Below are 27,968 nucleotides of genomic sequence, written 5' to 3'. Positions count from 1 at the left end.
TTCAAAATAGGAAAAAAAACCCTCTTCAAATAAGGGTAATGTGTTGATTTTGATGAATCAATAGTTACAAGGAAATGGCTGCTTGCCTAAAGTTAATATCTTCAGTCAATGATGGTTAAAAAGCTTAAATCTGAAGGACTGTGACAGGACCAGATTTTATCATTTCACCACATACAATGAGGATGATTGTAATGGAAGTAAGAAAAAAGATTATTTTGGGTTATTCTTGTGTTCTGTTATTGTTCCTGTCTCATTTTGTTTCCAGTGCTCATTCTGTCGTTAACCTTTGTCGGTCTCCCTCTCTTACCTCAAACCTTGTTGGGTCCTCCAGCTGCTCCCACTTTGGGAATCAGTCCGACAAAGCTCCTTGTTTCAGTAATCACTCTTTAAGCTTATAAACCTCCATGACTATGCAAACTTTGTATGTTCCCCTTGGTATGCTTTTCTAACCTTTCCCAAAAATACATTTTCCTTTGCACCTAAACCTGCCTACATGCACTATTGCTGCAAGAAAATGTTAATTTACTTGAAGGCTTTTTAACAAGGGTGCTAATAAATGTAGATGGTACTTTTTTTTATTATTTTACAAATGACCTGTGAACATAATCAACTTTGTGGTCAAATTGCCAACAAAATAACAATAACAATCTTGTGCTTGCCTTTAAAGGGGTGTTTTCTTTGTTAATCTGAATTTGCTCTTTCAGCTAATTAGAAATAACTAGCTTCTGTTGATTCCCACAATTATTTGCAGATCCAAATGTCAAGCAGTAAAATGACACAGGGTTCATGCATTTAATGAATAATTTATTTTACCTTTACACATATTTCAACTGACAAGACAACCAATCTGAAAATCCTAAAGAGCTCTTTTTCCACAAGCCTTTTTAAAATAGTGTCTTACAAAACATCTTCAGAACTACTCTGGACAAAGAACAGACAAGGCTTGTGGCAGTTCTGTGAAAAGTGTCATGCATTTGGGGTTAGTTATTTCAATAATTTCTAGAGTTTTCAGAGTCTTACAGTGTTTAATAAATAATTACTTAAAAACAAGTTAAATCTTTCTCACATTTATCAAAATGTAGTGTTAGATTGTGTGCAGCTCAGATCATGATCATCTCATATGCGTCCTCCTCATAAGAGCTCAGCGACATTTAGCAACATGTCCAGAAAGGTGGTGAGAGCGTGCAAACTTGCGGAGGCAGTTGGGGCAAGAGTACGGCTTTTCCCCCGTGTGGGTTAACATGTGCGTTTTCAAATGACCCGACAAACGGAAGCTTTTGCCGCAGTCTTTGCATGTGTAGGGGCGCAGATTAGTGTGACTCCTCCTGTGCTTGCCCAGGTCACCGGAGGAAGTATAGCAGCGGTGGCACTCTGGACATTCGAAGGGTTTCTCCCCAGAGTGAATCCTCTTGTGCTTCACCAAGTCACCAGACTGAATGAAACTCTTGTCGCATTCAGTGCATTTGTAGGGTCTCTCGCCAGTGTGGGTGCGTTGGTGGTTTCTCAGATGCGAGAGGCGAATGAACCTGTTGCCGCACACTGTGCAGTGGTAAGGCCTCTCTCCGGTGTGTGTCCGTAGGTGGACTTTTAAAGCTCCCAGATCTCTGATTTCCAGCCCACACTCCCCACACTGGTGAGCTTTCTCGTTGTTGTGAAGCTTGGAGTGAACCCTCAGGTTTCTCCTAGTGTTAAAGCTCTTTCCACACACGTTGCAGTGGAAAGGCCTCTCATTGGAATGCGTCCTCACATGAAGATCAAGGCTTGACTTAAATCCAAATTCCTTTCCACATTCAGGGCAGGAGTACTCCTTCTTCCCCGAGTGAGTAGTTAAGTGGGACTTAAGGTGATGTGACCTTATGAACGCCTTGCCACAGACATCACATTTAAACGGCTTGTCACCTAGGTGTATTTTCATGTGTTGGCGCCAGCTGCTGCGCTCCCCAAACCTCCTCCCACAGTCCTTGCAGACAAACGGCCGGTCCCCTGTGTGGGTCCGCATGTGGTCCCCCAAACTCTGGGGTGTGCGCAGCTTCTTGCCACACTCTGGACAAGGCAAGCCGGTATCTAGACAGATCGGCTTATCCTCAGATTCAACGTTTGGTTCATGACACATATGGCGACCTTGACCCCAAGTGGCCTTGAAACTCTTCCCGCAATCGGCGCAACTGAGGTGGCCCCCTCGGATAACCACAGACATGTTGTGCCAGCGGGTGCAGTGGTTCTTCAGGTTCTTCAGGTACTGGAAGCTACGCGCGCACGTTGGACATGGATGAAGCCTGCGGGGGGGAGCAGAGGGGTGGGCCTCACGCATGTGGATGCTGAGGTGGACTTTAGATTTGAAGTTGCAGCTGCAGATGGAGCAGGTGTGTTTAAGGTTGAAGCTTAGGGTGTGGTTCGGAAGGCTCTTTTTGAGGTTAGCAAGATACTCTTTCTGATGGACCCACTTCACATGTTTCTCTAAATAATCCAAGTCAGTAAAGGAGATAGTGCAGTGGGGACATGGAAAAAACTCAGAAGACATCTCTAAGGAGAGACAAACACAGACAGGAAAGTGTGTTACATGATGAATTGAAAGAAAACCAAAAAGGAAATTGAGAACCAGCGCTCACTATATATCTTCAGTTTATTGCCGGAAATAAGGAAATAATACAGGAAATCCTTATTGCCTGCAGACATACACTAGGTGCTGGTTCTCTGTGTATTCAACAGCTTTTTTGCCTTTGAAACTAAACTTATAGCTTACTAAATGTAGCTTTGATCTGAGACATTTAAGTCTGACAAAAAAACAACAAAAAAAAGTTTTTTATATCTGTAATATCAAAAATAAAGTAGCTGAAATAATTGTTTTGCAAAATGTGTACCGAGCTGACATCACATATTAATTCTAGTGAATCTAACAAACCCAAAATAAAATTCAGCTATATAAGTAGGATTTTCTTGGCATTTTCTTATTTGCCAAAATTTTATAAAATTTTAAAGCCAAAACTTTATTAAAAAAATAAATAAATAATCTCACTATTTTAGGTAGATATTTGAAATTTCAAGAAAAGTCAGGAAAAGAATGGGGTACTGTATGAAAAACGGGGGATTTAATAACCTCTTAATGCCAATAAAACAAGATATCTGAACGTAGACTCAGAAAAAAATGATTGAATGTTTTTCCTCCTACATTAAAGGTCAAAACCTCTAAACATCGCACAACTGGCCATGAAGCCTGAACAAAGGATGTAGGGATAACAGATGTTTTATATGGCTGTATTTCAGTAATATTTGTTTCATTTTCCTTCATGTCACTTTTTTCATTAGACTATGTTGAACTAATTTGTTAAAGTCTTGTGTCTACCTTGCTGAAATTTAACAATTTCTAATAGTTTTTCCAAAGCTCTACCTCTTATGAATCATACATATATTTATGGGAAATTAAAAACACATTTTTTTATGTTCATATTTTCCAACAACTTCAGAAAAAACAGGTAAAATCCTCATGTGGTGGAACTTTATCATTCAAACAATCATCAACAATGCCTTGCAAAAGCATTAACACTCCTTGATTTTTTTCTTTTCACCTTTTGTCATTTGGTAACCAAAAACTTGAATATATTTGATAGCGATTTTATGTGAAAGACAAACAAAAAGTAAAGCATAGTTATGAAGAGGTAAGTAGGAAAAATATTTATTTTGCGTCATTTATTACAAAAGACACTGATGACGGGAACAATTTTAATTTTAAAGTTAATCACTCTTTGTGGCTATGCATCTGCCACATATAGTCAAATCACAAATATTTTTCTATAAATAAAACTCATCCATTTATGTCAATTACAGTAAGTACTGCCAAACTGCACATAATTCCATTCAATTTGATTCGAAAATGTACTAATTCATTGACGTGTTATGCAACTAACATTAAAAGAAACATTTTCAAGCAACAAAAATGATGCAAACTGTCAGGTTTTAGATTTTATTTTCATCATAATTTACATTTTTTTACCCCCAAAAATAGACAAAGCATACAATTACCCATCCTTTCTGTAAAACCTACCACCACATAGTTGTCCATTCTGACTGATTAGGTAAAGAGCTCGTTAGAGAAGCAGCCCAGAGACCCCATGCTAACTGGGGAGGAGCTGCAGATGTCTACAGCTCAGGTGGGAAAGTACCAGAACCATGTCCTTTGTGAGTGGAGAAAAACTAATAATGCACCTTTAACACACCATCCCACAGTTAATTGAAGGTTATTGAATCAGTCCTGCACTTTTCTTTGCTGTGTTAGCTTAGGTTTGGTACATTGACACCCATTCAGACACAACAAAGCAAATATAAATCCACACCTTATCTTTTTATTGGCAAAAACTTTAAAAATTATATTGTAGTGCTTCCACCTCACAATAATGTACTACTCTGCATTGGTTTATTACATAAAATTTCAGGCTCAATTTTATTGTGGAGTGTGAATAATTTTGCAAGGCGCGTCAGGTTTTATTGGCAACATGAAACAGCAGTATTTCTCTTTTCCAGTGACATTTTTATACCTGTGCAGACCCCCTCTTCCTCCTCAAACTCCTCCTGGATGTTCCCCGGATCGTCGTCGTCTTCTTCTTCTTCACTCTCCCTCTCCTCCTTAAACCACGACTCGGTCTCCTCCTTGACAGGAGCTCCGTCGGAGTCGCAATCAAAAGGGAGGTCAAAGTCAGACTCAACTTTGACGTGTCCCTCTGGATGGTAACCATCGCTGACACTGTCAGGCTCATTGTCTAAACAGCTCGACGTGTCCTCACAGAAATCCTCACCGATTTCCTGTAGATGAGGTTCTTCCTTTATTAAAACGATCAGATCACATCCATTAGTAGTGTGTTCTTCATTAGAGTCTTCATCTTCCTCAGCGGATGAGGTCTGCTGCTCTGAGTCAGACTCTTTTTTGACTGTGATTACATTGTACTCTTCTTCTTCCATCTCTTTCGTCACTGCAGACTTCATTTTCTTTTTAGCTCCAAAAGCATCTCATTTTTATCTTCGTAGTGATTGCCCTTGGCAACAAGGACAGTTACGTGCAAAAAAAAATAGTCTAAATGAAACTGTAAACAAGCGCAGTCGTCGGCTGCTCTGATTTGTTAGCAATCGTTAGCATCGAAGCTAAGCTACACAATCAGTGAATTAACCGCAGTGGCACAGCTTTGTTGCGGCTGCCACTGCAGTCTGCGTTTTCTCAGCCCTGAAGACGACACGTACAGTCAATACATAAATAAAGATTAAAGGAGAGTCCTTTTTATGAGGTTATACTAGCTGGCCCCCACCGCTTATAGGATGCATTAGTGTTATAGCGAGCAGCGAATACATAGCAGCAGCACAGGAAGAGCTGCAGCTACTTCCTTTGTGACCAAACAGGTCAGGCCAATGAGTGCTACCAGTCTAATTAAAGAGACAAGACATCTATCTATCTATCTATCTATCTATCTATCTATCTATCTATCTATCTATCTATCTATCTATCTATCTATCTATCTATCTATCTATCTATCTATCTATCTATCTATCTATCTATCTATCTATCTATCTATCCATCCATCCATCCATCCATCCATCCATCCATCCATCCATCCATCCATCCATCCATCCATCCATCCATCCATCCATCCATCCATCCATCTATCTATCTATCTATCTATCTATCTATCTATCTATCTATCTATCTATCTAAAATGTAGAAAGTAATGGTCTTGTCAAAAACCAAACATGCAAAAAAACTGCAAAAAGGATGTTTTTTCTTTTCTGCATGGTGTGCATATGTTAGTTTTATTATGACCTCTCATACCCCTAAAATAAGAGCAACTTTCAAAAGCCAACTAGTAAAATATATTCATCAACGTGAGACAAGAAGCTGGAATTCAGCCCAAAACTCTCCGATTGCAGGACGTGAGTTTGAGCTTCACATTCTCCTCGCAGGACTATGACCCTAAACAACCAGGACTAGACTTGGCTGTTTAAATCAAAGCATATTCTTGTGATGGAACGGCCTAGTTAAAATCTGGACCTAAGTGCAATTGTGAGTGTAAGCAGAGCTGGTAAAAACAACCTATAGACTTGGACCTATAATATCAGCAAAAGATGGTTCTGCTAAGTTTAATCTTAAGGGGAAGCTAAAGATAAATGCATGCCACAGTTTCCGAATTTTATTTGTAACCAATTAAAAAACAAAACACTAAATATTTGGTGCAATAAAGACAAAATGCAGCCATGTTCCAGAAACTTGCTTTATTTCAGCTGACTCAGGACGCTGAATCTTTACTCAGTCTTTTTTCACAATACTGTTCCCTTTCTTTGAAAACAAAAAAACAAAGACAACATAAGTTATGTACAAAAATAAAGCATGTAAACAAAAATCAATTCATGCACAAAGTTACAAGACAAAAGCTTATTTGCAGAGGGCTCCTATTAATAATGTTTGCTTCATTATTTTGCAATTGATGACTTTTTTTTTTTTTTTTTAAATCTGATAAGAATCCAGGAGCCTCACTGCCAGTTCATTTCTTTACCACATGTGTTAATAAAGAATGGAGTAATGTTGGTCAGGACGCCGCTGGCTCCATGCAGTGCAGAGAGAAACAGAAAGAAAAGTAAATATTATGCCAACACAACAGTGATTCAGTCTCAAAATGAACTCACACCGTCTCAAAGTTCTTAACAGATACATTTTTAAACTAGTTATTGTTAGCAATTACAATCATTTTGTGTAACCAGTCAGACTAACGTCTTGAAAGCAAAACAATGGCTTCAAAAGCATAATTTTGTCATTATTATGGACTAATACTGTAGTGTTCGATAAATTATTTTAGAGACAGACCAGAATACCAATGTGGAAAACATTACCTTGTCATCTCTTTAAAAGAACAAAACAAGACATGAAATGTAGAACATTATTTAACTTTCTCCAGGAGCTGCACCAGACACGTTTACCGCAAAAGTTTCAAGTGTAAGCCAGCTGACTCGCAGAAAAGGCATAAAGTGAAGGCAGATAAGACGAAAAGTAACAGAAAAGGTGAATGAATATGCAAAACCATACCCAAGAGTTTAACAGAAACAGATAGCTGACAAGTCTGCCACCAATCAAGTTACAGTTAGAAATCACTAATATTGACTGATAAAGTAACCGTCTCTCAAGCAACACTGTTTCTGCACCGGGCTGACAATTAACATGATGCACATTATCTTGTACCAATTTTAGTGTCTTTGCAATAAAATTTAACACTGTCTGATTGTCACTTTTTTAATGCATAAAGCACGTTGGTTCCAAAGCGTGCATTTTGATCTGAATTGCCTTGCATTTATTTGTTAAATAATTTTTAACCAGAGTTCACCTGTAGTGTTGTCCTACCTCATTAGGGATTGCACACCCAAATATCATTTAGTAGAGAAGCAGTTTAGTGCATTGCAGAGACAGCTGACTTGGTCATGTGAAGCGCTGAAATATCGTAGAGCAATACATCATACAATATAAGACACTTAATTCATTATACAGTGTATGTACATTTCTGTTCAAAAAGCTCATTTTACTGGCGGTACAGTAACTTTCTTTTGGACTTTGCCTTTCAGCTAAGATGCTTTCAAAAAAAATTAATTTATAATATTCCAAACGATTTACAGGCTTTCCACATCTGTCTTTATCTCTATTCTTATCTGCTGATTGCGTTCCTACATTGCCATGGTGGTCAGGTGCTGATGCAGACCCTTGCGGCCCGCGCCCGCCCCCGGGTGGCCGCCTCCACTGCCGTGGCCGCAGTATTCCTGCAGATTCTGGCGCAGGGTAACCAGTGCAGAGCCCAAACAGGCACGATTTGGTGCCAAGACACCTCCAGGCAGCTGGAAAAGGACGGTGGCTACCCCGGCCATGCCGTCCTCTGTGGGCTCTAGGGTTATGGGCCCCACCTTGAAGGAGGAGTAGGAGAAGCCCATGAGCTGCGAGAGGAAAGGGTCAGAGCGGCAGAACTGCTGGTAGCCAGAGTACGTGGATGGATGGTGATGATGGGAGGACTGGGTGCCTGCGGTGGAGCTGGCGTAATGATGGGTGTTTAAGTAGTGCAGTGGTAGATGCTGTCCGCTGTTGCCTCCCCCACTCAAGGTGAGGTGATGGTGGTGGTGGTGGTGGTGTGCTGTGGGTCCGGAGCCTGGGTCGTGTTTATAGACCGGTCCCGCTCTGCCTCTCTGGCCCACCACCACGCTGCTTAACTTGCCCGTGCGGGCGTGAGCGATCGATACGGTGCTGCCCCCCACCCCGCCACCAGCTGTAGGTAAGTAGATGAGCTGAGGCTCCTCCGGTTCAAGGTAAATGGTGAGTTTAGCGAAGGGTCTGGAAGCCATTTTGGTCATCTCCTGAATGTGGCGACGCTGCTCCCGACGGAAGTCCAGGAACTGCTTGACCTTCCACAGCAGGACGCACACAGACAGAAAGAGAAAAAAGCAGGAGAAGAAGACGGAGAAGAAGACGAAGAGGTCTATGTGGGCCTGGTCCTGTCGCACAAACAGCAGCCCCTGGGACTCGCCCTGTCTATCATCCGTTCCCACACCTCTGAGAGCGATGTAAAAGCGGCTGGATTTCAGGGAGTGCACCTCATGGGGGAAGGTGATGACCACGCGGTCCCGAACTCCTCGGACGATCAGCACCGTCTGAGGCTTCCACACGGTGATGTAGGAGATGAGTCCCTCGGCTCGCTCCTCTCTGATCTCTCTCTCTGCTCCCGGGGGTTTGGCTTGCAGCTGCAGGGGATTGTGGGAGAGCATGGGACCTCCCAGGTTGGACGAGGCGTTGGCGAACACTTTTATAGGGGACGGAGGAGAATCCTTATCTGCCCCTGCAGCTGTCCCTCGACTTGCTGATTCGTCCTCTATCTTAATAGTGTGAATCCCCGTGTAACGGTCCACGTCCACTATAAAGGTGTCGTGCGAGTTGGAGACATAAACCTCCACTTCTCCAAATGTAACATCAATGGTGACCCGGATGTCCACATTTGTAAACTTTGGCTGAGCAGCAAAGAACACGGTGCGATCCTTGGGCAGGTTGCGAATGGTGGGGTCATGGAAGCAGTTTGTTTGGGACGTGGGGTCAAAGCAGAACTCTGAGTCCACGTTAAACTGACGGTAGCACTGGCGCCCGTTCACTGGGTTCCCGTTGAAGGAGTCTTTGCATTTGGCACACTAAATGGGAGAGCAAGACAAAATGTGAGAAAAAAAATAAAGAGTAACGGTTAGCAGAAAAAAGGAGGATGTGACATAGATCCCCATCTTCTTGTACAAAAACATATTTGTCGTACTTGTTGCCTGTAACAGTCTTTTCGATCATTCTGAGGGCTGCTCAGGCAGGACGAGGTCTCTGTGTTGTTTTGGCATGGGCAACCGCTGCCATCGGGCTCACATGTGTCGGCATGGCCATTACACTGACATCTGCAATAGAAAGAAAACATTAGCAACAAATAGCATTTATAAAGGAGTAAATATTCTTTGTTTTCTACATATGCATGTCAGCTTTCCGTCTTTAGGCACAAGAAGATTTCTGTTGCCTTGGCAGCTTTTTGGTTGCACTTAATCCAGGTCGAAAAACACCACAAACTGCTTTGAAGAAATCCCAAATTACTGTTTTATGCATTGTAGGTTATGTTCATGTCCGACAGACCCAGCATTACACTCACCAATAATAACAGTGAGACGTGAGTTATATGTTTTGTAATTGATAACAAAACTTCTTAAAGAGTGCCTTGTAAAAGTATTTACCACCCTTGAAGTTTTTTTTAGATGTTTTCATGCTGTCATACTCTACTACTAGGATTTTACGTTCCAAATTAATACATAAAGGAAAATTATACATGAAATTACTTCCTTCTGATGCTACTTAATTCCACATCTTTTATGTGATGTGATCTTAGCTGTTCTATAAAGGAAACAACAGAGCGTAAACCGCATCATAAAACAGGTCAATGATAGAGTATTAAGACTTTTAAAGAAGTGTTCTACAGGAAGGCAGAAATTATTTTATTCGCAATAAAAGTTTGTAAACTATGGGTTACATTTTACTTCACAGTCATTAACAACTTTTTCTTGGTCTATAACATGAAATTCTAATAAAATCCATTTAACTTTGTGGAAAATGTGATTAAAAAAAAGCTATGAATATTTTTTCCGAGCACGGGGTAAAAGAGGTTTTTTAATGGTAGTAAAAAGTGAATCTATTGTCTTTTGAGCACCAAGCAGTACTCACTTTTCACACTTCCCATTCAGTAAGAAGTAGCCACGACGGCAGCCCTCACACTTGTCCCCAACACTGTTGTTTTGGCAATTCACACACACCGCAGTATTTTCAGTGGGACCTTCAGACACCCATTTCTGAATTTGATTCAAGGATACAAAGAGAAGGAAAAGGTAAGAACACTTATTGGTGTATTTGTTTTTAGAGACTGAGAAAAAAGACAGAAGAGTTTCAGAAACGTACCTCAATGGCGTCTACAGGGAAGTGATGAGGGTTCTCAATGGCCTTATTATATTCATCCCGGGACAGACACACCATGCCGTTTCCCCGGCAAAAGTCCCGACATGGACGACAGCTGCCGCCATCTACTGCAGAGCCTACAAACAGAGGCTTGCATTTCTCGCAGTGAATACCCTGAAATTTAGGCAAGAAAAATACTGATCACTACTGAATATGAAAAAAAAAACGACAGTGTGTAAATGTTAGACTTTTATTAACACTTACTTGGGTGTTATTATGACACTCCAGACAAACATCGGGTTTGTCAACACTGGTGCAGTTGCTGTGCTTGTTGCATTTGCACTCAGAAGAACAGTTATCTCCAACAAAGCCAAAGTGGCACTGGCAAATGCCCGGGGACACGCAGGTCCCGTTAACGCAGCCCTGTGCGCACACCGGCTCACACTGACCAGAAACACTGAAGAGAAAAAACACAAGAGATTGAGATCTGGTTAAACATATAAGGTTACGACGAGGCATAGTGTGGTACATAACATAAATTTAATGTCATGCTGCATTGATGCAGCACTGATGAATACTCTCACCTCTGCATGCTAAATCCTTGAACTAGTGCCAACAGCAGGGCAGCCTGACCTACCGTACTTTCTCATTAATATTGTACAACCTACAACATGCATGTTTCATAAAACAAAGGCACACCATATATGAAATATTTATTAATTTGACATAGCTGGATTTGATGTTTCACATTATGCATTTTATGTAAAGGTAATTTTATTTAGCACATTTTCAGCAACAAGGCAGCACAAAGTGCTTTACAGGAATTAAAAGGGAATACAAACAAAATAACAAACCAAAAGAAAGAGCAAAAGAAGAAAAAGAATCTAATGTTGATCTAAAGTATGTAACCATAAGCTAGGTGCTCCTGGTCAGGGTTACTAAGTATTAGTATGTATGTATTAACTTGAACAAAAATCCATTTTTAGAAAAGCCGTCATACATGAGATAAAAACAATGAGACAGCAGCTTTACAGCTGTTCATTACCCATTAAGTATGTAACCCTGCTTGCATGTGCAGTGGTAGCCCTCAGGTAAGTCATGGCAGTCCTGAGTGCTGTTGCAATGGTGATGACCGTTGGCACACTCATCCTCCTCTGGACAATCCAGGAAAGACCAAGTGCTGTTTCTCACGGGGCAAACGCCCTCACTCACACCTGGAATGAGATCAGTAGTAACAGTTAGACAAACTGCACTGATTGTATATTACTTATTTTGTAACATCGTGAAAGACTGCTTCTTGAAATCTTCAAGTGAAAATTATTCTCACCATCAACTCCTCCCTGTAAGCAGCGCCCAGCTCCATTGCCTCCCCCAGAAGCACACCAGCCACACTGAGGCCTGGCGATGCACTGGGAGCACTGGGTGAGCTGGGAGCACTTTGGCGAGCAGGAGTCTCCCCCAGAGAGAAGCCGGCCACACTGGCCCGCTTCACAACGAAGAGGCACAAAAGATGGACTCATGCACTGAAACATGGGAAGATGGTTTCGTTGAATATTACGATTATTTAAACACAATCAAAGAAAAGTAAAGCTGCTAGATTTTACCTGCTGCAGAGCCATACTCCACACACAGTGCTGCCAGCCCCCATCAGAGCCCCTAGAGCCCAGACACAGGCTGCAGTTATGCAGAGTGTGACATGGAGGAGGGCATGGGAGAGGCGGAGACGACTCCACCTGCATGGGGGAGACGTTGAGCAGCGCATAGCTGAAACACGTCCAGTCGTAAGTGGGGTTCACACTCAGGATTCGTCTTGTTTCGCCTGAAGGAGAAACACACTGCATTCAACGATTTGGTAAAACATAAACAACATGAATGCCTTAAATCTGAATTAATTACACATATTCAACTATACATGTGGAACCTCATATCCTCAACGAATAAAGGTTTTATGAAACAGTGTTCAAAAGCACTTGTAATCAATGTGGAATAAGTCAATGTATCACAAGTTTATATGACTTTTGTACCTTTAAAAAAATGTAAGATTCATAAGACCTTTCTTATTACTTTAGCAAAATATGTTAGTATTGAAACATCCAATAGAGGAGTTCATATGATTTGATATGTGGGCCAAAATCATGTTAAATGTATAGACTGCCTGCAAAAATAAACTTTTTTTATTTAAACATTTTTTAAATTAAAAATGCAAACATTTATTTTTTTATTATTCTACATATATACAAACATGCAATATTTTAACAATAAGAACGAGGTAGCCTGATTTTAGTCAAATAGGTAAAATAAAGAAAATAAAGATTTTATTCTGTGAATTTCTCCCCTCCCAAAAAAATTTTAAGTGGCCATTTATTACCATTCTTAAACTGCGACCAGAGTTCTTCACATAATGTAGCTCATGCCGATTCACCATTGATTCCGCGCTCAAAAAAGCAACAGAAAAAAACTTCCAAGTGCAACTAACAAGTTTTTTCCCCACAGAGTGCTTAGACCATCTCCAAACCAAGACGCCCTTGGGAATTAGCCATTTGGCTCGTATTAAAAGCTGTTACTGTATACAGTAGTTTAAATAAAATTATGTTTTCTAATATAAACAGCGATTTCCACCAAATGAAGCTTGTGTACCTGTGCGTTTGAACTGGCGAGTCCACATGCATTTTCCAGAAGCCGTACACTTGGGGCAGTCTGAAGCCTCGCAGCTGGTCTCAGTGCAGTTGCTGGACAGGAAAATCTCTCTCTGGTTGATGCGACAGTCATGTTCCGATGTACAGCTGACAGAGCTACTGATGCAAGCCCCTTCTGGACAGTTTGTGCACCACTTGCACTGTAAAGCAGACTGGGGAAAATAAAAAAAAATTGATTTTAGTTTACTGAATGTTTTGTTAATCAGATACTCTAAAATAAAGTATGTTACCTGAGGCGGACTGGAAAACGTCTTGGGATGCCGAGCAAGGCATTCGCTACAGGTCTTAAGTCTGCGGCACTGATCTGGCTGACGAGGAGTCGGGGAGCAGGTGGAATGTCCCAACAGGCAGCCAATTCTGGGGACAATTAATGTCTCAGATAAGCTGCATTAATTACAGTAGCTGCAGATAATTTCAAGCTTAGTTTATAGTCTGTGTTACCTCTCGGCAGCATCAGAAGAAGTGCAGGTACCCCTGCACCACACACAGCTGCCTGTGGTGGTGTTGCAGGCCTCTGGTGTGGGCAGGAGGGCACAGGGGTCAGAGGGCACAGTCAGAGTTAGGAGTCTACCCAGTGTGACACCATTAAAGCCACCGGACAGGAAAAGACGACCGCCCCAGGTTGTCATCGCGAGAGACACAGAGCGATTGACTGGGTCTCCAACAGCTGAAACTGAATGAAAGATGGAAATCTATTAGTTGAAAGAATATTATATTTTGAAATGAAGCAGCAGCCTAATATTAAGAGAATCACCAGGATGTATCCAGGTGTTGCAGTTGATCTGGTACAGAGACACAGAGTTACTGTAGTCTTCTGCTTCTGTCCTCCCACCTACAATCACCATGGTGTCTTTGATCAGAGCAGCAGCGTGGAAAAAACGGGACAGGGGCTGTAAAGCAAACAGATAATATATCAGCACTGCATGACGTGGTCAAACCGCATATAAAAACAAGGCTAACTTGTTACCTTTTTCCCCTGTGAGGGAACCAGGAGAGACCAGGTCAGGTTGGGGTAATACAGGCTGTAGAGCTCGCCTGACGGCTCCACTGTCTCCACATGAAAGCGATAGCCTCCAAACACGTAGATGGCATCAGTCTGCTCATGATACACAGCTGAGTGGCCATATAAACCTGACAAAAGGGAATGTATAGCATCAGATTTCTGAGCAAAAAAACACATTAGCAAAAGCCATTTACATTTCTCTTGACTACTCTATACATTTTCATAATAAGAGCCTTTTGAGGTTTTAAACTGAAGGTTCATCAGTGGATGTATAGTTATTTAATGTGAAGAAACAACAGCTATGAAACCTGTAGGTGGCGTTCCGGTGTGGGGGACAATTGTCCAGTTCCCTGAATCAGGGTTGAACTCCAACAGATGATGGTTGAAACCGTTTTCAGGAGAGTAGCCTCCGATCAGGAGAACCGAGGATTCCCAACGTACAGTTAAAGTGTGACCAGCCACCGGGGGCAGCACTGAGCTCTGTCAGACAGGGGTCAACATTGGATTTCATTTAGATATTTTTTTTTCCCCACACAAAAAAAAAATATTCTAAATCCATGATAAAACAACTGCTAACCTTGTGTTCTCTCCAGACCAAGCTGCTGAGATTGAGAGTCCAGGTATCCATGGCAACACCACTTTGAGTGACACCGCCGACCACTAACATTAGGCTGTGACCGCCCTCGTGGCTTCCAGAGTCCAGATCATACGTGTTCAGCAGCGCAGCAGCATGATGATAGCGAGCGCTGGGAGTCGCCGATTCATCTACAGAACTGGTCAACATCTGGGTCCAACGGTGCTCCAACAAAGAATATCTACACCAAACAGAGGGGGACTTGCTATTATACAGAAGGACAAACTGGACAAGAAAGAAAGCACCTAAAAATGTCTAACATTAAGCCTCTCAGAGTTCTGCGACCTAAACTGATTTTATCTCAGATTATTCTATCCCACCTGTACACATTTCCAAGAATGCCGTCTGACAGAGAAAGCCCTCCGTACATCCACAGGTTGCCCTGAGGTCCAGCTACCAAAGAATGTCCCATCCTGTGCAGGAACCTATGGGCCTGTTTCTGTAAAACAGAAGTGCTTGAATGTCAGGATTGTCAAAGTTTTGCAAATAGTCATCTCATGAATAAGTTTGTCTCTCTACTCTAAGCTGAAAACAAGGTGAGGTGGACCATGCTGTTCTTGGAGAAACCGGTTTCAGCTAGTTCAGAGAGACCCCTCTACTCCTTATCTGTAAGTTTCTGTTTTATGACCAACCCCCATCCCGCTTTCAATAAAACCAGTCTGCTGCAGGGGGACAAGTTGGAGTTGTCCTGAGGCACCACTGAGACTCTCCCCCTTTGCAAAGGCTGAAGTGATACTACTTTCTGTGTGGTTCTTTATATGTACAGGTGAAAATATCCAACAAGGATGGATTTGTAATTCATGAACTGCTGCAATTGTAAATGTAATGTATTTTGATTATATTTGTTTTAGGACCTACCATTGTCAGTTGTGTGTCCAACAGAGTCTCCCAAATCAAGCTGTTGGGGTCCCGCAGAACTGAGCAGTCAGAGCCGGCCCAGCTTTCAGAACACACACAAACTCCCAGAGACTAAAACACAGCAAATAATGATAGTTAGATATCCACAAGGACTAATGTGAGCAAGTTTGTCACACATGGTGACAAATAAACAAAACTGTCTACATCTAAACTGTAAAAACTAATTTGTCTAGTTCTCCAAAGTAAAATAAGTTAAAATTCAATTTTCCCATCAGAAAACTTACTATATTACAAACTCCTCTTTCTTCTGTTGCTCCACAATCCTGGGGGCACATGGGTCGGTCACAGTACGGCCCCCCATATCCTTGAGGACACTGGCAGAGCCCACCCTGACACTGGGCTCCACCTGCACACACAGCGGACCCCTCTTCGTCCTCATCAGAGCTCTGCTGACAACGTCGCACCCAGAAAGACGCGTTGAAGCCTTGAGGTTTGTTTGAAGAGACGTTGGCTTCAAAGTAGACTGAGATCACACCTAGTGTTCATAAACCAGATGCAACGTTGTGAACTCTGAAGGTGCATCAGGTGCCTACTCAAAATTAGACATTAAAAGGGAAGAGAAACATTTACCTGAGGTGGCCTCGACTGTGATTGGCTGAGTCCTTGTTGTTCCGCAAAACGCTCCAATGAGGTTGTGATCAGAACGCACGACTCCATTGGGCAGAAAACGAGGGAGGCCATCAAACACGTAAACGTAAGAATTCTGCAAAAATAATGCACATGTTTTACAAAGATACAAGTTAATGTCACAGCAGCTCAAAAATGTCATTATTAATTATTAATCCACGAATGGATTAATAACAAAGTAACACTGGTTCTCACTTTACAGTAAGTGTGGGAGTCTGGGTGTAACGTGAGCGCTACTGGGGGGCAGAGCTGTTTGGGCTTGCAAGGTCCAAGCTTCTCAGTGACAGATAAGACCCAAAGACAGTGAGAAAGTCCTCCTTTCCCTTCTGTGCCACTCCGCCATCCCAAAGACGAAGACAAGGGGATGGTTGAGGAAGAGGAGGAGGACAGCAGGACGGAGCGGCCCTGGCACTGACGGTAACATGTGCCGTTGTTCCTGTTTGTGGGAATATTCATTTAGCCGCGTTTCTATTTATCCCATTAAATTGGTTTTGTTTAGACAAAGAGATGAAAAGTAAATGATTCTTACCTAGGGTCTCCATAGTAACCAAGAAGGCAGGACTCGCAGTGCGGCCCCTGAGTGTTGTGGGTGCAGTAGCACTGGCCTGTCAGGTTGTGACAGTAACCCTGGAGCGGGTCGCCATGTCCATTACACTCACAAGGAACGCAGCCGCCACCTCCAGCCAGGGCGGAGCCGAAGCTCCCCGGACGGCAGTGTTCACAGTGAGGGCCTGTAGTCCAGTCTGAAAGATAAGCAAACAACTGTGAACAAAGTGTGAACACACATAGAAGTTGTTTTCTTTTTTTCCTAAGGAAAATACTGGCAACTGTTTAAAATATAAAATGAACTAAATAATGGCCTCACCCTGGCATTCATCACAGATCCCAGGGGCAGTGATACAGGTGGAGTGGAAGTTGCAGCCGCAGTCTACGTCGCATTCAACGCCACTCAGAACCAGCGTGGCGGGGTCGGACGTCCAGCCCAGAGAACATTCACACTCAAACCGTGGGCTGCCGCTACACTGGCCCTCGCGGCATTCATTATAACAGCTGGGAAAGCGGAAAAATGTAACTTGACATTAGAATCGCAAACTCAATCATAATTTTGATGATATAAATACCAATCCCGTCAGATTGAGATCAAGAGAAAGGGAAAACTAAAACATGTTTAAACAGAACTCTTACGTCTGGTTGCAGTGCAGCGTGCCATCGCCGGTGTATCCTCTCTCACAGTGACACTCGTACGAGGTGGGAGTGTTGATACACGTGGCAAAGGGATGACAGTTGTGGAGGCCCAGCCTGCATTCCTCCACATCAGGACATGTGGGGTAAGACCAGACCGCATCTTTCTCCTCATCATCTAAGATCTCCATCTCCATTTCCATTTCCAGGGGCCTGGGTGGGGCTGAAGTTTGAGGTTCAGGGCTAAAAAAAAATTAAAAAACAGAGTTTCTCATTGAATTCAATGAGAAAGTGTGTCCAAACTTTTGGTCTGAACTGTATGTCAAGGCATAACTGGACAGATACAATTTTTCTGGTTATTATCTTTAACTACTTTCAAATCCCATATGGCCTGTTAATATTTAAGAAGTATTACTAAAAAGACATTGTTAGCATAGTAATGAACTCTAACAACTTATTCCAGATTAACACTTCACTCTGTGATAAAGGCAGCTTGGAACATGACTCATCAAAGTGTAATGAGTTCATTTACTTTGCAGCTCGAGCTTCAGCCACAGCCACACTGCAGTTATACACAGATGGATCATCCATTCCTGCCCAGTCTCCCCTCAAACACCTAAAACAAGCACAGAAAAAAAACACATGACTTCACACACCTCTGATTAATGCAGAGTCTTTTCCACTTCCACAAATCTAATCCTTTTTTTCATAATAACATCTCGTATTTATAATAGGCCATTCTTACTTTCCAATTGTGGGATTGTTGTAGTCACCACACCAGCCACACTGAAATGTTTTCAGGCACTCTGTGCACGTGTTTAAAGCTGAACACTGCTTACACTGAGGAACCGAATGGACACTGAGGATTAAGAAAAGAACAAATCAGTAAACACACAAGTTAATCCCACATACGAAATATTCAGATATGTGTCTAAGAGATATAAATACACAAATTATGTTCAATCAGAAATTAATTACAAAGACATTATTTGATATAATGTCACGTGAGTAGTAAATCCAACAATTGCCTAAGATTTTAACTGAGTGTCTTTGTTTTACCTGTCATACCAGTCCCTGCACTCTCCATAGGGATATTTTGTGAGGTAGGCAGCAAAGTAGAAGCAAGCTTGGGCAGATTCACACCATGCACACTGACTGGAGTTGGACAGACACTCACTGCATGTATTTCTCCTTGGAAACAAAAAGTAGAAAACCATTTGTGATGAATCACAAATTCCAGATGAAATTATGTAATTTACAAGAAAAATGTTTAGATTTTAGTTTTTCTGCTCACTGGTTGCAGACTTTAGGACACCCGTTTGAGTCGCGGATGGATCCCTCCAACCTTCCTCTGCGGCTGCACTGAAAGTCGCCTTTCTTGCTAGAGTTAATCTGCCACTCACAGTAAGGGTCCTGTGGGCCAAAGTTAGATGGCAATATTATGAAACTTTCTAAATTATCTACATATTTGCAGAAGAGTCACCCACAACATCAATGTTCTGTAAGGTACCATTTCGTTTCATACCTGAGTACATGCAGAGCAATCTCTGTAATCCTCACACAGGGTGCAGTGCTGTGGTGCCAACAGCAGATGGCGCTGACCGTCTCCTTTGCCTTCAACCATTTCTGTCTCAGGACAGTATTCCGGGTCTGGGCCGTCTCGCAACAGGCAGCGGGACAGAGACGGACACCAGCCACACGACTGGTCAGACAGGCAGGCCAGGCAGGACATGTAACCCAAGCAGGAACCAGAACGGTACGGCTCCAGGAACAGGAAGGAAATCTCCTTGAGGGGAAGGAAATGTGGTTTTTAATCTACCTTACCATAATGAACTGTGGAATTTTTTTGCATAGAAATTTACAAGGAAAGCAAACACAATCTTTTCTATAGTTACAGGTTTTACAACATTACTGCTCCATGAAAGTTGAAGTATTAATAGTACTTACACTCCCTCCAGGCAATGTTCTGTTCCAGATCAGGGCCATCTCACTCGTCTGTCCAGAGCCAGAGTTGTTAAGGTAGCCTTCGGCTTGAACGAGGTAATGGTTCCCCCTGGTCAGGTTGGAGAAGAGTCTACCTCCATCTGGTCGGACCAGCAGCTTCAGCTCCTTCTCCTGCTGGGCTGCCCAGCGACCCACCACCTCCTTCAATTGGACAGCAAGGTGCTTAATTAAATCCTATCATTTTATAATTCAACATAATGCTTTATATATCCATACATTTTTGCATTTTGTTACATTACAACTTCAAACCTCAATATATTTAACTGGGATTGTATGTGATAGACCAGCAGAAAGCTGTGCATAATTGTAAAATACATTAAAACATTAAGGAATATAAATATTTTTGAAATGCTCAGTACTGTTCTTAGCCAAGAGAGCTACACTAAACATAGACATGCAAATATGACTCTGTAGTCTTCATAAAATATCACTTGTACAGCTGGGCTTGATATAAAATTCAAGTCAGAAGTTAAATGAGGTCAGTGCTGAAACTGAATTGAAAATGTTTTTTGAGTATCTCTGAAGTAAGCATAAGGAAATTTGTTGCCATTTTTAAAGGACCACCATTTTATTTCTACTTTTAGGATTTAAAATAAAGATAAACATATAATTTTGCATTGAAACAACAACAAAAAAACTGTTTCCAATGCAAATATTGCAAGAGTGAACTGAAAAAGAAAAAAATGTTACAAACCCGCATTTGTTATTAGATCTAAATTTAAAATATTTATCTGGTTCTTTTTCATTTTTAGCCAAAGTTACTAAGAGCCATTTGCGAAGCTGCTGTCCTTACCATTTGGGTGGAGTTGGGTCCTGATGCCACTCGAGCCTCAAAGTGGAGCCTCTGGATGCGAGCCCATATGAAGACGGTTTCTGTGGGAGGAGGTGCAGGTGGAGGCCCTCCCCACAGGGGGTGGATGAAGCCCTTGAACTGTAGGGCCACATCCATTTCTGTGGTGGGACTAAGAATGATGTTGGTGCTGCGGAGGATGGATACCTGGCAGAGGGGTGAAGCGGATGGAGGATAGTAGAGGGATGGATGGAAGTGGAAACACATCAACAGGAGCACTATTCTCTATAAACTGCTCCACATGTTTGTAACTATTTGGGAGGATATAGTCATGTCTATGCAAAACAGAGAAAAAAATAAAAATAAAAGAGCTCAGTATAACTAAAGATTATAGAGGTGTTATAAAAAAAAGTTGCAGAACAGCAGTTGAGTCACAGTCTCAAAGGAAGGAAGGAGGATTAGGTGTAAACAGAGAGGGAAGGAGTTACAACCACAACCAGAACAGTGAGCAGTTGAGATTTAGACTCCGTACCTTGTCAGGCTGGGAGTCGTTGCGGGGGTGCTGGAAGGTGAGCAGGTGCAGTCCCGGGACATAGTTCTCGGTGCGACAGGAGTGGAGGGAGGTTAGGAAACGGGTACGCTCCCCCCACCAGCCGTACGCCCCTGAGATCTGGTCCACACGGCACGCACTTCGCTCTGTGAGACCGAGAGGGAGAGGTCAGCACACAAGTAACACATCTGACCTCTTAAAGACTTTTATTATACAGCAGTTTCTTATAGTTGACTACTGTACTGAAATGTAATTTGTGGCTTTTGTGTGTTGTGCTTTCTGGGAGTAAAGTGACATGATCGCACACCGTGATTGGACAGACGAGCCAAATCAGCGTATGAGCAGCCTGTCCAATCACAGTTGAGCGCCGTCAAGTTACTGAACTCCACCAGAGCAACACAATCACACAGAAGGCTGGTCCCTCCCATGTCAGCTCCCAACATCTTTTAGTTCCCTCTCTTCTGCCCTCCTTCCTCCCTCCTTACGTCTCACCTGACACTGGCAGGCAGGACTCGTTCTGAACACACCAGCCAAATTCTCCGGGGGCTCGCGCAAGAGACGCCGGCGTGCCGCTGAACACCAGGCAGGACTGGCAGTCGGACAGGAAGCGAGCCAGGCCCAAGCACCCAGTGCTGCCACACTGTGAGCAGAAAATTCATGTTATACAAAGGAAATATAGACAAGCATACACAGACAAAAAGATAGAGGAACAAGAAGGTTTCTTTGATGTTTGGTCTGCTAATTATGATCTGGACCGATTCTTATTTCATTTTAAGGACCAAAACACATAAGAGTGAACAAAATAGCCTTTGGGTTCTTTGATACAGCTAATAGATTAGTTGAATCTAACATAACATGTAGAGATTATCTCTGAGATTATCCCCATCATCAAACTGTATGTCTCCCTGCTTTATCTGATGTTTTTTTTTTTTTACACTCAATATTAAGCTATAAAAAGTGAAGTACATGCAAAGTTTAGGTTGATGGATTTATAGATAATTTAATTTTGTGAGTTCTTATTTCTGATGCCAAAAAAAGGAGAATGTTTTAACGTTTAACCTTCTCATCACCAATGAGGCCCAATCAATAAAAGGTTAAAATCTTGTAAAAATAAACAACTGCAGAAATCGTTCTGAGGGAAGTTTTACCGGATTGGTGGGCTGGTACTCTCGACAGCGGCCTTCACACCAGCTGCACTCTGGGTTCTTCAGGCACATACTTTCATCAAGCGCCTCGGCACAAACAGCATCCTGCATTAAAAGGAAGTTGGACTAAATGTTGGTTTTCTTTTCATTCTGTTTCTCTCCAGTTTTGACTTCATATTACTCTGTATTCATTTGCTATCGAGCACTTTGACTCACCCTGTCGCCTTGATCACTACTAACAAACAGCGGTACTTTATAAGCCACAAGATCTCCCCGGGCAACACCGCTGTAACCACCAGCAACCAGCAGCACACGTCCTTCCATCACCGCTGCAACATGTGAATACCGCCCCCTCACAGCTTCACCATCTTAGGAAAAATACAAAAAAATGCATACAATAAATGTCCACAGGTGGTAAAAGCCTAGAAGAAGAAAAAAAGAGAAAAAAAACAGAGTTACTGACTGGATGACCATCTCGCCCCAGAAGACACCCACTGGTGGCAGCCCAAATGATAGAAAAAGATTTCCTCATCATAACATTTCTCTTCCTGGTAATGAATATGCACATTTCCACCTGGTGAAAAAGGGCAAAAAGCAAAATGAATACAAAAGAAGTGCAAATCAAACTATTTCATGTTTTCTAATCTTACTCTTTCTCACCATAGACCACCATGTAGTTTCCAATGACAGTGGCAGTGTGGAAAGCTCTCTCTCTGGGCCCAGTGGTTGGAAAACGGGAACGGAAGGATGTCCAAAACCGCCTGTCCACGTGGAAAACGTCGGTGTTGTTGACCCGCACGCTGAACCTAAAAAAATGTACAAAATGATTAAGCTTAATATCAGCTTATTATGTTACTTTATAATCAATGCAAGATTTTAATGCAATGCTTGGTTTTTTTCCCCTTTAAGTTGAGATATACACACTAATTTTGACAAAATATTTAATATGAAAGGTTGCTGGTAGCAGTTCTACTTTTCTCTTACTCCTTAATAAAATTTTAAATAATAATGCTCAGCACACATGCATGATATGCTCAGAGGGGGTGTGTACCTTGCAGTAGTAGGCCTGTGGCCTCCGTAGACCAACAAAGTCCTGGATGGGCTGTGGAACACCATAGAGTGGCCAGCAGAGGCAGGGGGTTTCCCACCGGTGGGCTGAACCGTTTCCCATCGTCCAGAACCGTGCAAACCGAAGCGATACAGAGTCGAGGAAAACATGTCCTCCTCAGTGCGACCTGGTACATCGGCAGAAAATATCATCTCAATTTCAACACACACACACCAATGTGATACAGGGATATCGCCCTCACCTCCAAAAATGTAGAGATAGGTATCGACGACCGCTGCAGCATGATTGGCCAGTTTGGGAGAACCGCGTGAGTGGGAGAAACCGAGCTGTTGCCAATCATCCTGGACAGGCCGGTACATCCAAACGTCACTGGCCAGGGATCCGTTAGCTAGCTCTCCTCCAAAGACAACCATATTACCCATGTACTGTACAGCAGTGTGGGAGTGACGAGCCACCTTACATAAGAGAGTTTAAAAATGAGAGAAAAAAAATGTAAACATTTCATGTAGACGTTCTATCTATCAGCTTTAGATAAATCATACATACATTTTTCATTTGAATGCTATTAAGTTCAGTTCTTTATTGGATTATTTATGGAGAGCTCATGTTCACCTATGTTTACAAAGCATTTAGTCTGTTCAATTAAAGAGACATCAAGGTGCATGTTAATGATGGGTCATTTTACACTAAAGATGGTAATCATGATTTTAAAAAACAAAATATCACATATAAAACCAATTTTAAAACTCATTGTTAAATAGTCTCTTTTGAAATATTTAGTGTTTACATATATAAAAAAAAAAACACTTACAGGGGAATGACCATAAGATCTGCTTTCCCATTGGTTGGAAGTGAAATTGTACTTGATCAAGTCACCAAGAGCTCTGTTCAGATTAAATCCTGCAAATAAAAGATAAAAAGTATTAAAATCAATTTCTAACAATAAAAATTATATGTTCTGATAAGGTTTGTTTTTCATATTAAAAACAAGCTTTACATGAGATTGAAATTAACCAGCTTTAAGCAGCTATTAAACATACTTTTAATAATACCAACCCATACGACTTTTTAAAAATGGAGCTGATGTAATATTATAAATTTGTAAGAATTAAATATGTATACATTAACTGTAACAGAAATAAAAGCTTAACATCAGTCTATGTACAACTAAACGTTATAGAGGTTTTGATGTTCACTTAGTGAATGGAGTTACTGAAATAAATGAACGCTTAATAATATTCTCAATTATTAAATATGACTGTATACTACAAACAGGACAAACAGTTAAGACAAAGATTGAGATATTACAAAAGATCAATGCTTAACACAATATTTAAGTCATAATTTGTGATCCAAGTGAAACTATAATAAAGCTAAGAATGAAGAAACAATAGCAGACAAGTAACTTAAAAGTCTGTAAAAAAAAAATGTGAGCAAAAGCAGAATTTGCTCTCTAAATACTTAAATTCCTATTAATGAACACCAACAGTGGGTTGCACCGACCTCCAAACAAATACATGGCTCCAGTAGAGGACAGGTACGCGCCAGCAGAGCCTGTCCTCGGAGGTGCGCTAGGGTTTCCCTCACTCACACGCCACCACTGTCCCGGCCCCTTATCATCACGGAGACCAAGCTGACAGCTGTGGCCAAGGAAGCCAGGGTTACACTGACAACGCTCTCCTTTCTGAAACAAAACCAGAAATATTAAACATTTAAATTCATAAAAACAGAAGGATTTACTTTAGGCTTTTCCCCTAAATACAATTGAAAAATTAACTAATAAGAGGTTGTTAGAGTGATTATAAAAATCAAGTGTTTTCTTCTTACCTTGTCACATTGTCCATTCAAAGAACAAGCCTGGGAACACAGAGGAGCTGTACATGATGCTCCGCCCCAACCCTGGTGACAGTGGCACTTGGATGTAGAGGAATCACAGCGCCCATGGCCGCCACAGGCTCCAGGACAAACAGAGAAGGTGTATGTTGCATTGAAGCCCAAGAGGTTGTAATTAGCATCACTGAAGAGGTGAATAAGCATCTGGAAGAAGAAAACAAACATATGTTAACATCTACTATATCTGTATAAAAAAAATAAATAAAACAGCAAATAACATGTTATTTATATTTAGTTACCTTGCCAGACTTGGCCTCAATGGGTTCAGGCAAAGAGTTTCCACTCAGACTGGCGAGAAGTGGGCTTTGGTAGGAGTCGCCATCATACACAAACAGATAGTCGTAGGTACATTCTGTGTCCATAAAGGTGAAATTTAACACAATTCGATGACCGTTGCTGGGAGCTGAGAGAGAGGAGAAAATATTGCTCAGTCTAATACTTGGTGATGTAAGTGTCTTGCAGAACCACTTCAACCACATCCAACCCACAACCCAAAAAACACAACCACAAGCGTCACAATTGGAATATTAATATAAGCTTCTTTTTTTTGTTTGTTTAGAAATAACAATCTGAGAAGTCTGACCTGTCGATGTACTGTATGGAACAGATTCTCAACTGGATTTAGGTCTAGACTAACATGAATAGGCTTTGATCTAAACTGTAACATTGTAAGTCTTTTTGCAGGTACAAACAGGGTTTCTCCCACAAATCATTCTGTTCTTCACTCCCCCAATCCATTGTGAATGCCTCCATCACATAAGTATCAAAATTAAACTGTAACGTCTCAAAATGTGAAACGGTTCTAGGTCTATGATTACCTTTTCCAATGGAGTGTGTAATGTGAATGATAAGCACAACAACTTGCATCAACTCTACCTTTGATAAGCCACTCGCAGTTCCCATTAACAGAGTAGTTTCCGGGTCCATCAGTCACAAAACCGGGAAGGCCCCTCAGCACCTGCCTGTGGCCCTTGCAGTCCCCTGCCTGGCACACAGGTGACTCAGCTGACAGGAGGACCACCAGAATGACAACGGAGACAGGGAGAGGGGAGGCCATCTCTGGCACTGCCTGAAAGAAGAATGTCTTGTTTTAATTTCTATCAAAACATGAACCCTTATAAACATACAGTAAGTTTGGATTTAGATTTCCTTGATAAAGATCATAATCCACCATAAATTAAAGTCTGGATAAGAAATCTGACAAATGAAAGCCAGCATCAAATATGAGGTGTGAAATATTTAAAGGGGGTCCTGAAAACACCGACTCGATTGCGCAATTTTGCAGCTTGTTCTGCACATCAGTTTACGTCAGAACGCCGCATTCACAAAAATATACGAACAAAGTCCCATATTTGCTCTTCAAGACGTACAGGCTTCTAGAGAAAAAAACAAAACTATTTTCATGTAGCTACATGCTAACCCTGGATGCAACAACGGCTGTAACGAGCTAAAAACAAATAAAGACGCAACGAGAAGCCTCATACCTCCCTCCACTGCACGAATTTTACCCATAAAACAGAGAGAAGGGTTAATGAAAAGGATTTCTAAAAAGGAGGGACTCTGAAGGCTATCATAACAAGGCTAACGGGAAAGGTGTTGCTAAGCTAGCCGAAAGAAAACCGTTAACTGCCAGGGGCCGTCATGGCGTTTATTATCACATTTTTATGACCATACTTACCAATTCCCGTCTCTTTGGCTGCATAATGAGTTACATTGTCGATGGGTATTATAACGCAAGCAGCCGCTTGAGTCGACCTGTCCTTTTTGGCGAAGCTAGCTCGACTAGCTAACCGCAGTGGAGCGTAAATCGCTGCAGAGAACAGGGGCTGCAACACGGAGCTCTGTTAAATCCAGATGCGTCAGTGGCCGCAGAGAACCATGAGAGACCATCCCTCGGAGTAATTACGTTGTTATGATCTTCGATGCTCTTCTGTAAGGGAAACCAATCGCCTGGCTATGGAACATCTCCACCACAAACCCACACTACGGTTTTAAACGTCTTTACTCTGTCAGCCCCCTGGTATAGAGCTCAGTCCCGTTGTTTTGGTATTTATGGCTGGCTAGCTGCGACCAGAGGTTTCCAGCACAAAGACCGAGCTGCAGGTTCCTTGTAACAGCACTGCCATCCAGCGGAGATGGAGGACAACGTTCAACATCTGGACAGAAGCCTGGCTCACTGCTTTAACAAGGGATTTAATGGATTAAGCAACATTTAGTTTTTAAAAGGTCAGATTAAGTTGTGCAACAAAGGGCCACACAGTGAGTAGACAGCAGTTTGTTTATATGACACTGTCTTGGATTTGTTAAGACTAAACATCTATTTTTAAAAACAGCTTTTATTTCACAAAAAAATATCTTACAATTGTGGCATGCATTTGTAATAACTTTCCTTCACTCTGATACTCATAAATCCACTGCAGTCATATTCCCATTCAGACGACCCCTAATTAGTAAAGAGAGTCTGCCTGTAATTTAATCTCACCATAGAGACCTTTGGTAAATCTGGAGATCCACACCTCAGCAATGTCAACACAATTATTGTGTACTTTACAAATCCAGCCTTTATGGATGACTGACGAGGAGAAAACTGCTGTAGAAAAAAAGGCACAAGAAATCCTTCTTGCATCAGGAAGTAGCAACATATGGAAAGGAGAGCTCTGGTCAGAGAAAACAGATTCATCTAGGGTCATTCTCCGGTAGGAGAATGACCCTAGAATCTAGAATCTGTTTACACAACCAAAGTTAATGATTTAGAAATAATTATTCATTGGTCAGAATGGGTGAGTCTAAGTTCAGCTTTAAAACCATTTGAGAATCTCTGGCAAGCTTTAATTAAAAAAAAAAAAAATCATTTAGCAGATCTTATGCAGCCATTGTGACTGAGATTGAGTCCAAGAAGAATCAGCTAAATTCAGTCGCCAGATTTTTAATGCTGGTAGAAACAGAAGCCAGAAGACTTGTGACCGTAATTATAGTGAAAGGT

General features: G+C 41.7%; 2 protein-coding genes across 3 annotated transcripts; both read right to left on the bottom strand.

The window, feature by feature from the left end:
* Positions 1-787: 787 nt before the first annotated feature.
* LOC102217188 (oocyte zinc finger protein XlCOF6-like) lies at positions 788-5,356 on the bottom strand. Its single transcript, XM_014472332.2, has 2 exons — positions 4,533-5,356; positions 788-2,523 (listed from the first exon to the last, which is right to left on the bottom strand). The coding sequence occupies exons 1-2, from the start codon at positions 4,975-4,977 to the stop codon at positions 1,142-1,144; spliced, it is 1,827 nt and encodes a 608-aa protein (XP_014327818.1). The 5' UTR covers positions 4,978-5,356; the 3' UTR covers positions 788-1,141.
* Positions 5,357-6,237: 881 nt separating this feature from the next.
* Positions 6,238-27,627, bottom strand: megf8 (multiple EGF like domains 8). 2 transcript variants are annotated; one of them, XM_023331407.1, is made up of 44 exons: positions 27,468-27,627; positions 25,862-26,054; positions 25,225-25,388; positions 24,920-25,129; positions 24,596-24,776; positions 23,904-23,992; positions 23,334-23,547; positions 23,075-23,258; positions 22,684-22,829; positions 22,487-22,597; positions 22,240-22,391; positions 22,027-22,128; positions 21,371-21,518; positions 20,861-21,024; positions 20,332-20,535; positions 19,482-19,679; positions 19,060-19,320; positions 18,829-18,947; positions 18,594-18,725; positions 18,280-18,393; positions 18,067-18,150; positions 17,538-17,777; positions 17,218-17,402; positions 16,882-17,095; positions 16,548-16,788; positions 16,296-16,428; positions 15,950-16,200; positions 15,666-15,776; positions 15,128-15,246; positions 14,751-14,988; positions 14,482-14,653; positions 14,138-14,301; positions 13,925-14,060; positions 13,612-13,843; positions 13,401-13,527; positions 13,112-13,322; positions 12,079-12,293; positions 11,802-11,997; positions 11,520-11,688; positions 10,739-10,931; positions 10,478-10,648; positions 10,247-10,371; positions 9,306-9,435; positions 6,238-9,189 (listed from the first exon to the last, which is right to left on the bottom strand). In XM_023331407.1, the coding sequence occupies exons 1-44, from the start codon at positions 27,609-27,611 to the stop codon at positions 7,690-7,692; spliced, it is 8,787 nt and encodes a 2,928-aa protein (XP_023187175.1). In that variant the 5' UTR covers positions 27,612-27,627; the 3' UTR covers positions 6,238-7,689. The 2 variants fall into 2 exon arrangements, with proteins under 2 accessions (XP_023187175.1, XP_005808632.1); XM_005808575.2 differs by lacking the exon at positions 27,468-27,627 and adding an exon at positions 26,664-27,445.
* Between the last annotated feature and the right edge of the window lie 341 nt (positions 27,628-27,968).

This window comes from Xiphophorus maculatus, chromosome 3 (genome assembly GCF_002775205.1).
Source record: "Xiphophorus maculatus strain JP 163 A chromosome 3, X_maculatus-5.0-male, whole genome shotgun sequence".
Classification (NCBI taxonomy): Eukaryota; Metazoa; Chordata; class Actinopteri; order Cyprinodontiformes; family Poeciliidae; genus Xiphophorus; species Xiphophorus maculatus.
This window is presented reverse-complemented; position numbering and strand designations above follow the sequence as displayed.

Excerpts from the sequence above, each read along its gene's own strand:
- megf8 (XM_023331407.1), bottom strand. The coding sequence starts at position 27,611 with ATGCAAGAAGGATTTCTTGTGCCTTTTTTTCTACAGCAGTTTTCTCCT. Across the intron at positions 22,598-22,683 it reads AAACTACATGGTGGTCTATG|GTGGAAATGTGCATATTCAT; the intron begins GTGAGAAAGAGT and ends CTTTTTCACCAG. Across the intron at positions 21,025-21,370 it reads GTCCTGCCTGCCAGTGTCAG|AGCGAAGTGCGTGCCGTGTG; the intron begins GTGAGACGTAAG and ends TCGGTCTCACAG.
- LOC102217188 (XM_014472332.2), bottom strand. The coding sequence starts at position 4,977 with ATGAAGTCTGCAGTGACGAAAGAGATGGAAGAAGAAGAGTACAATGTA. Across the intron at positions 2,524-4,532 it reads GGAAGAGGGGGTCTGCACAG|AGATGTCTTCTGAGTTTTTT; the intron begins GTATAAAAATGT and ends GTCTCTCCTTAG.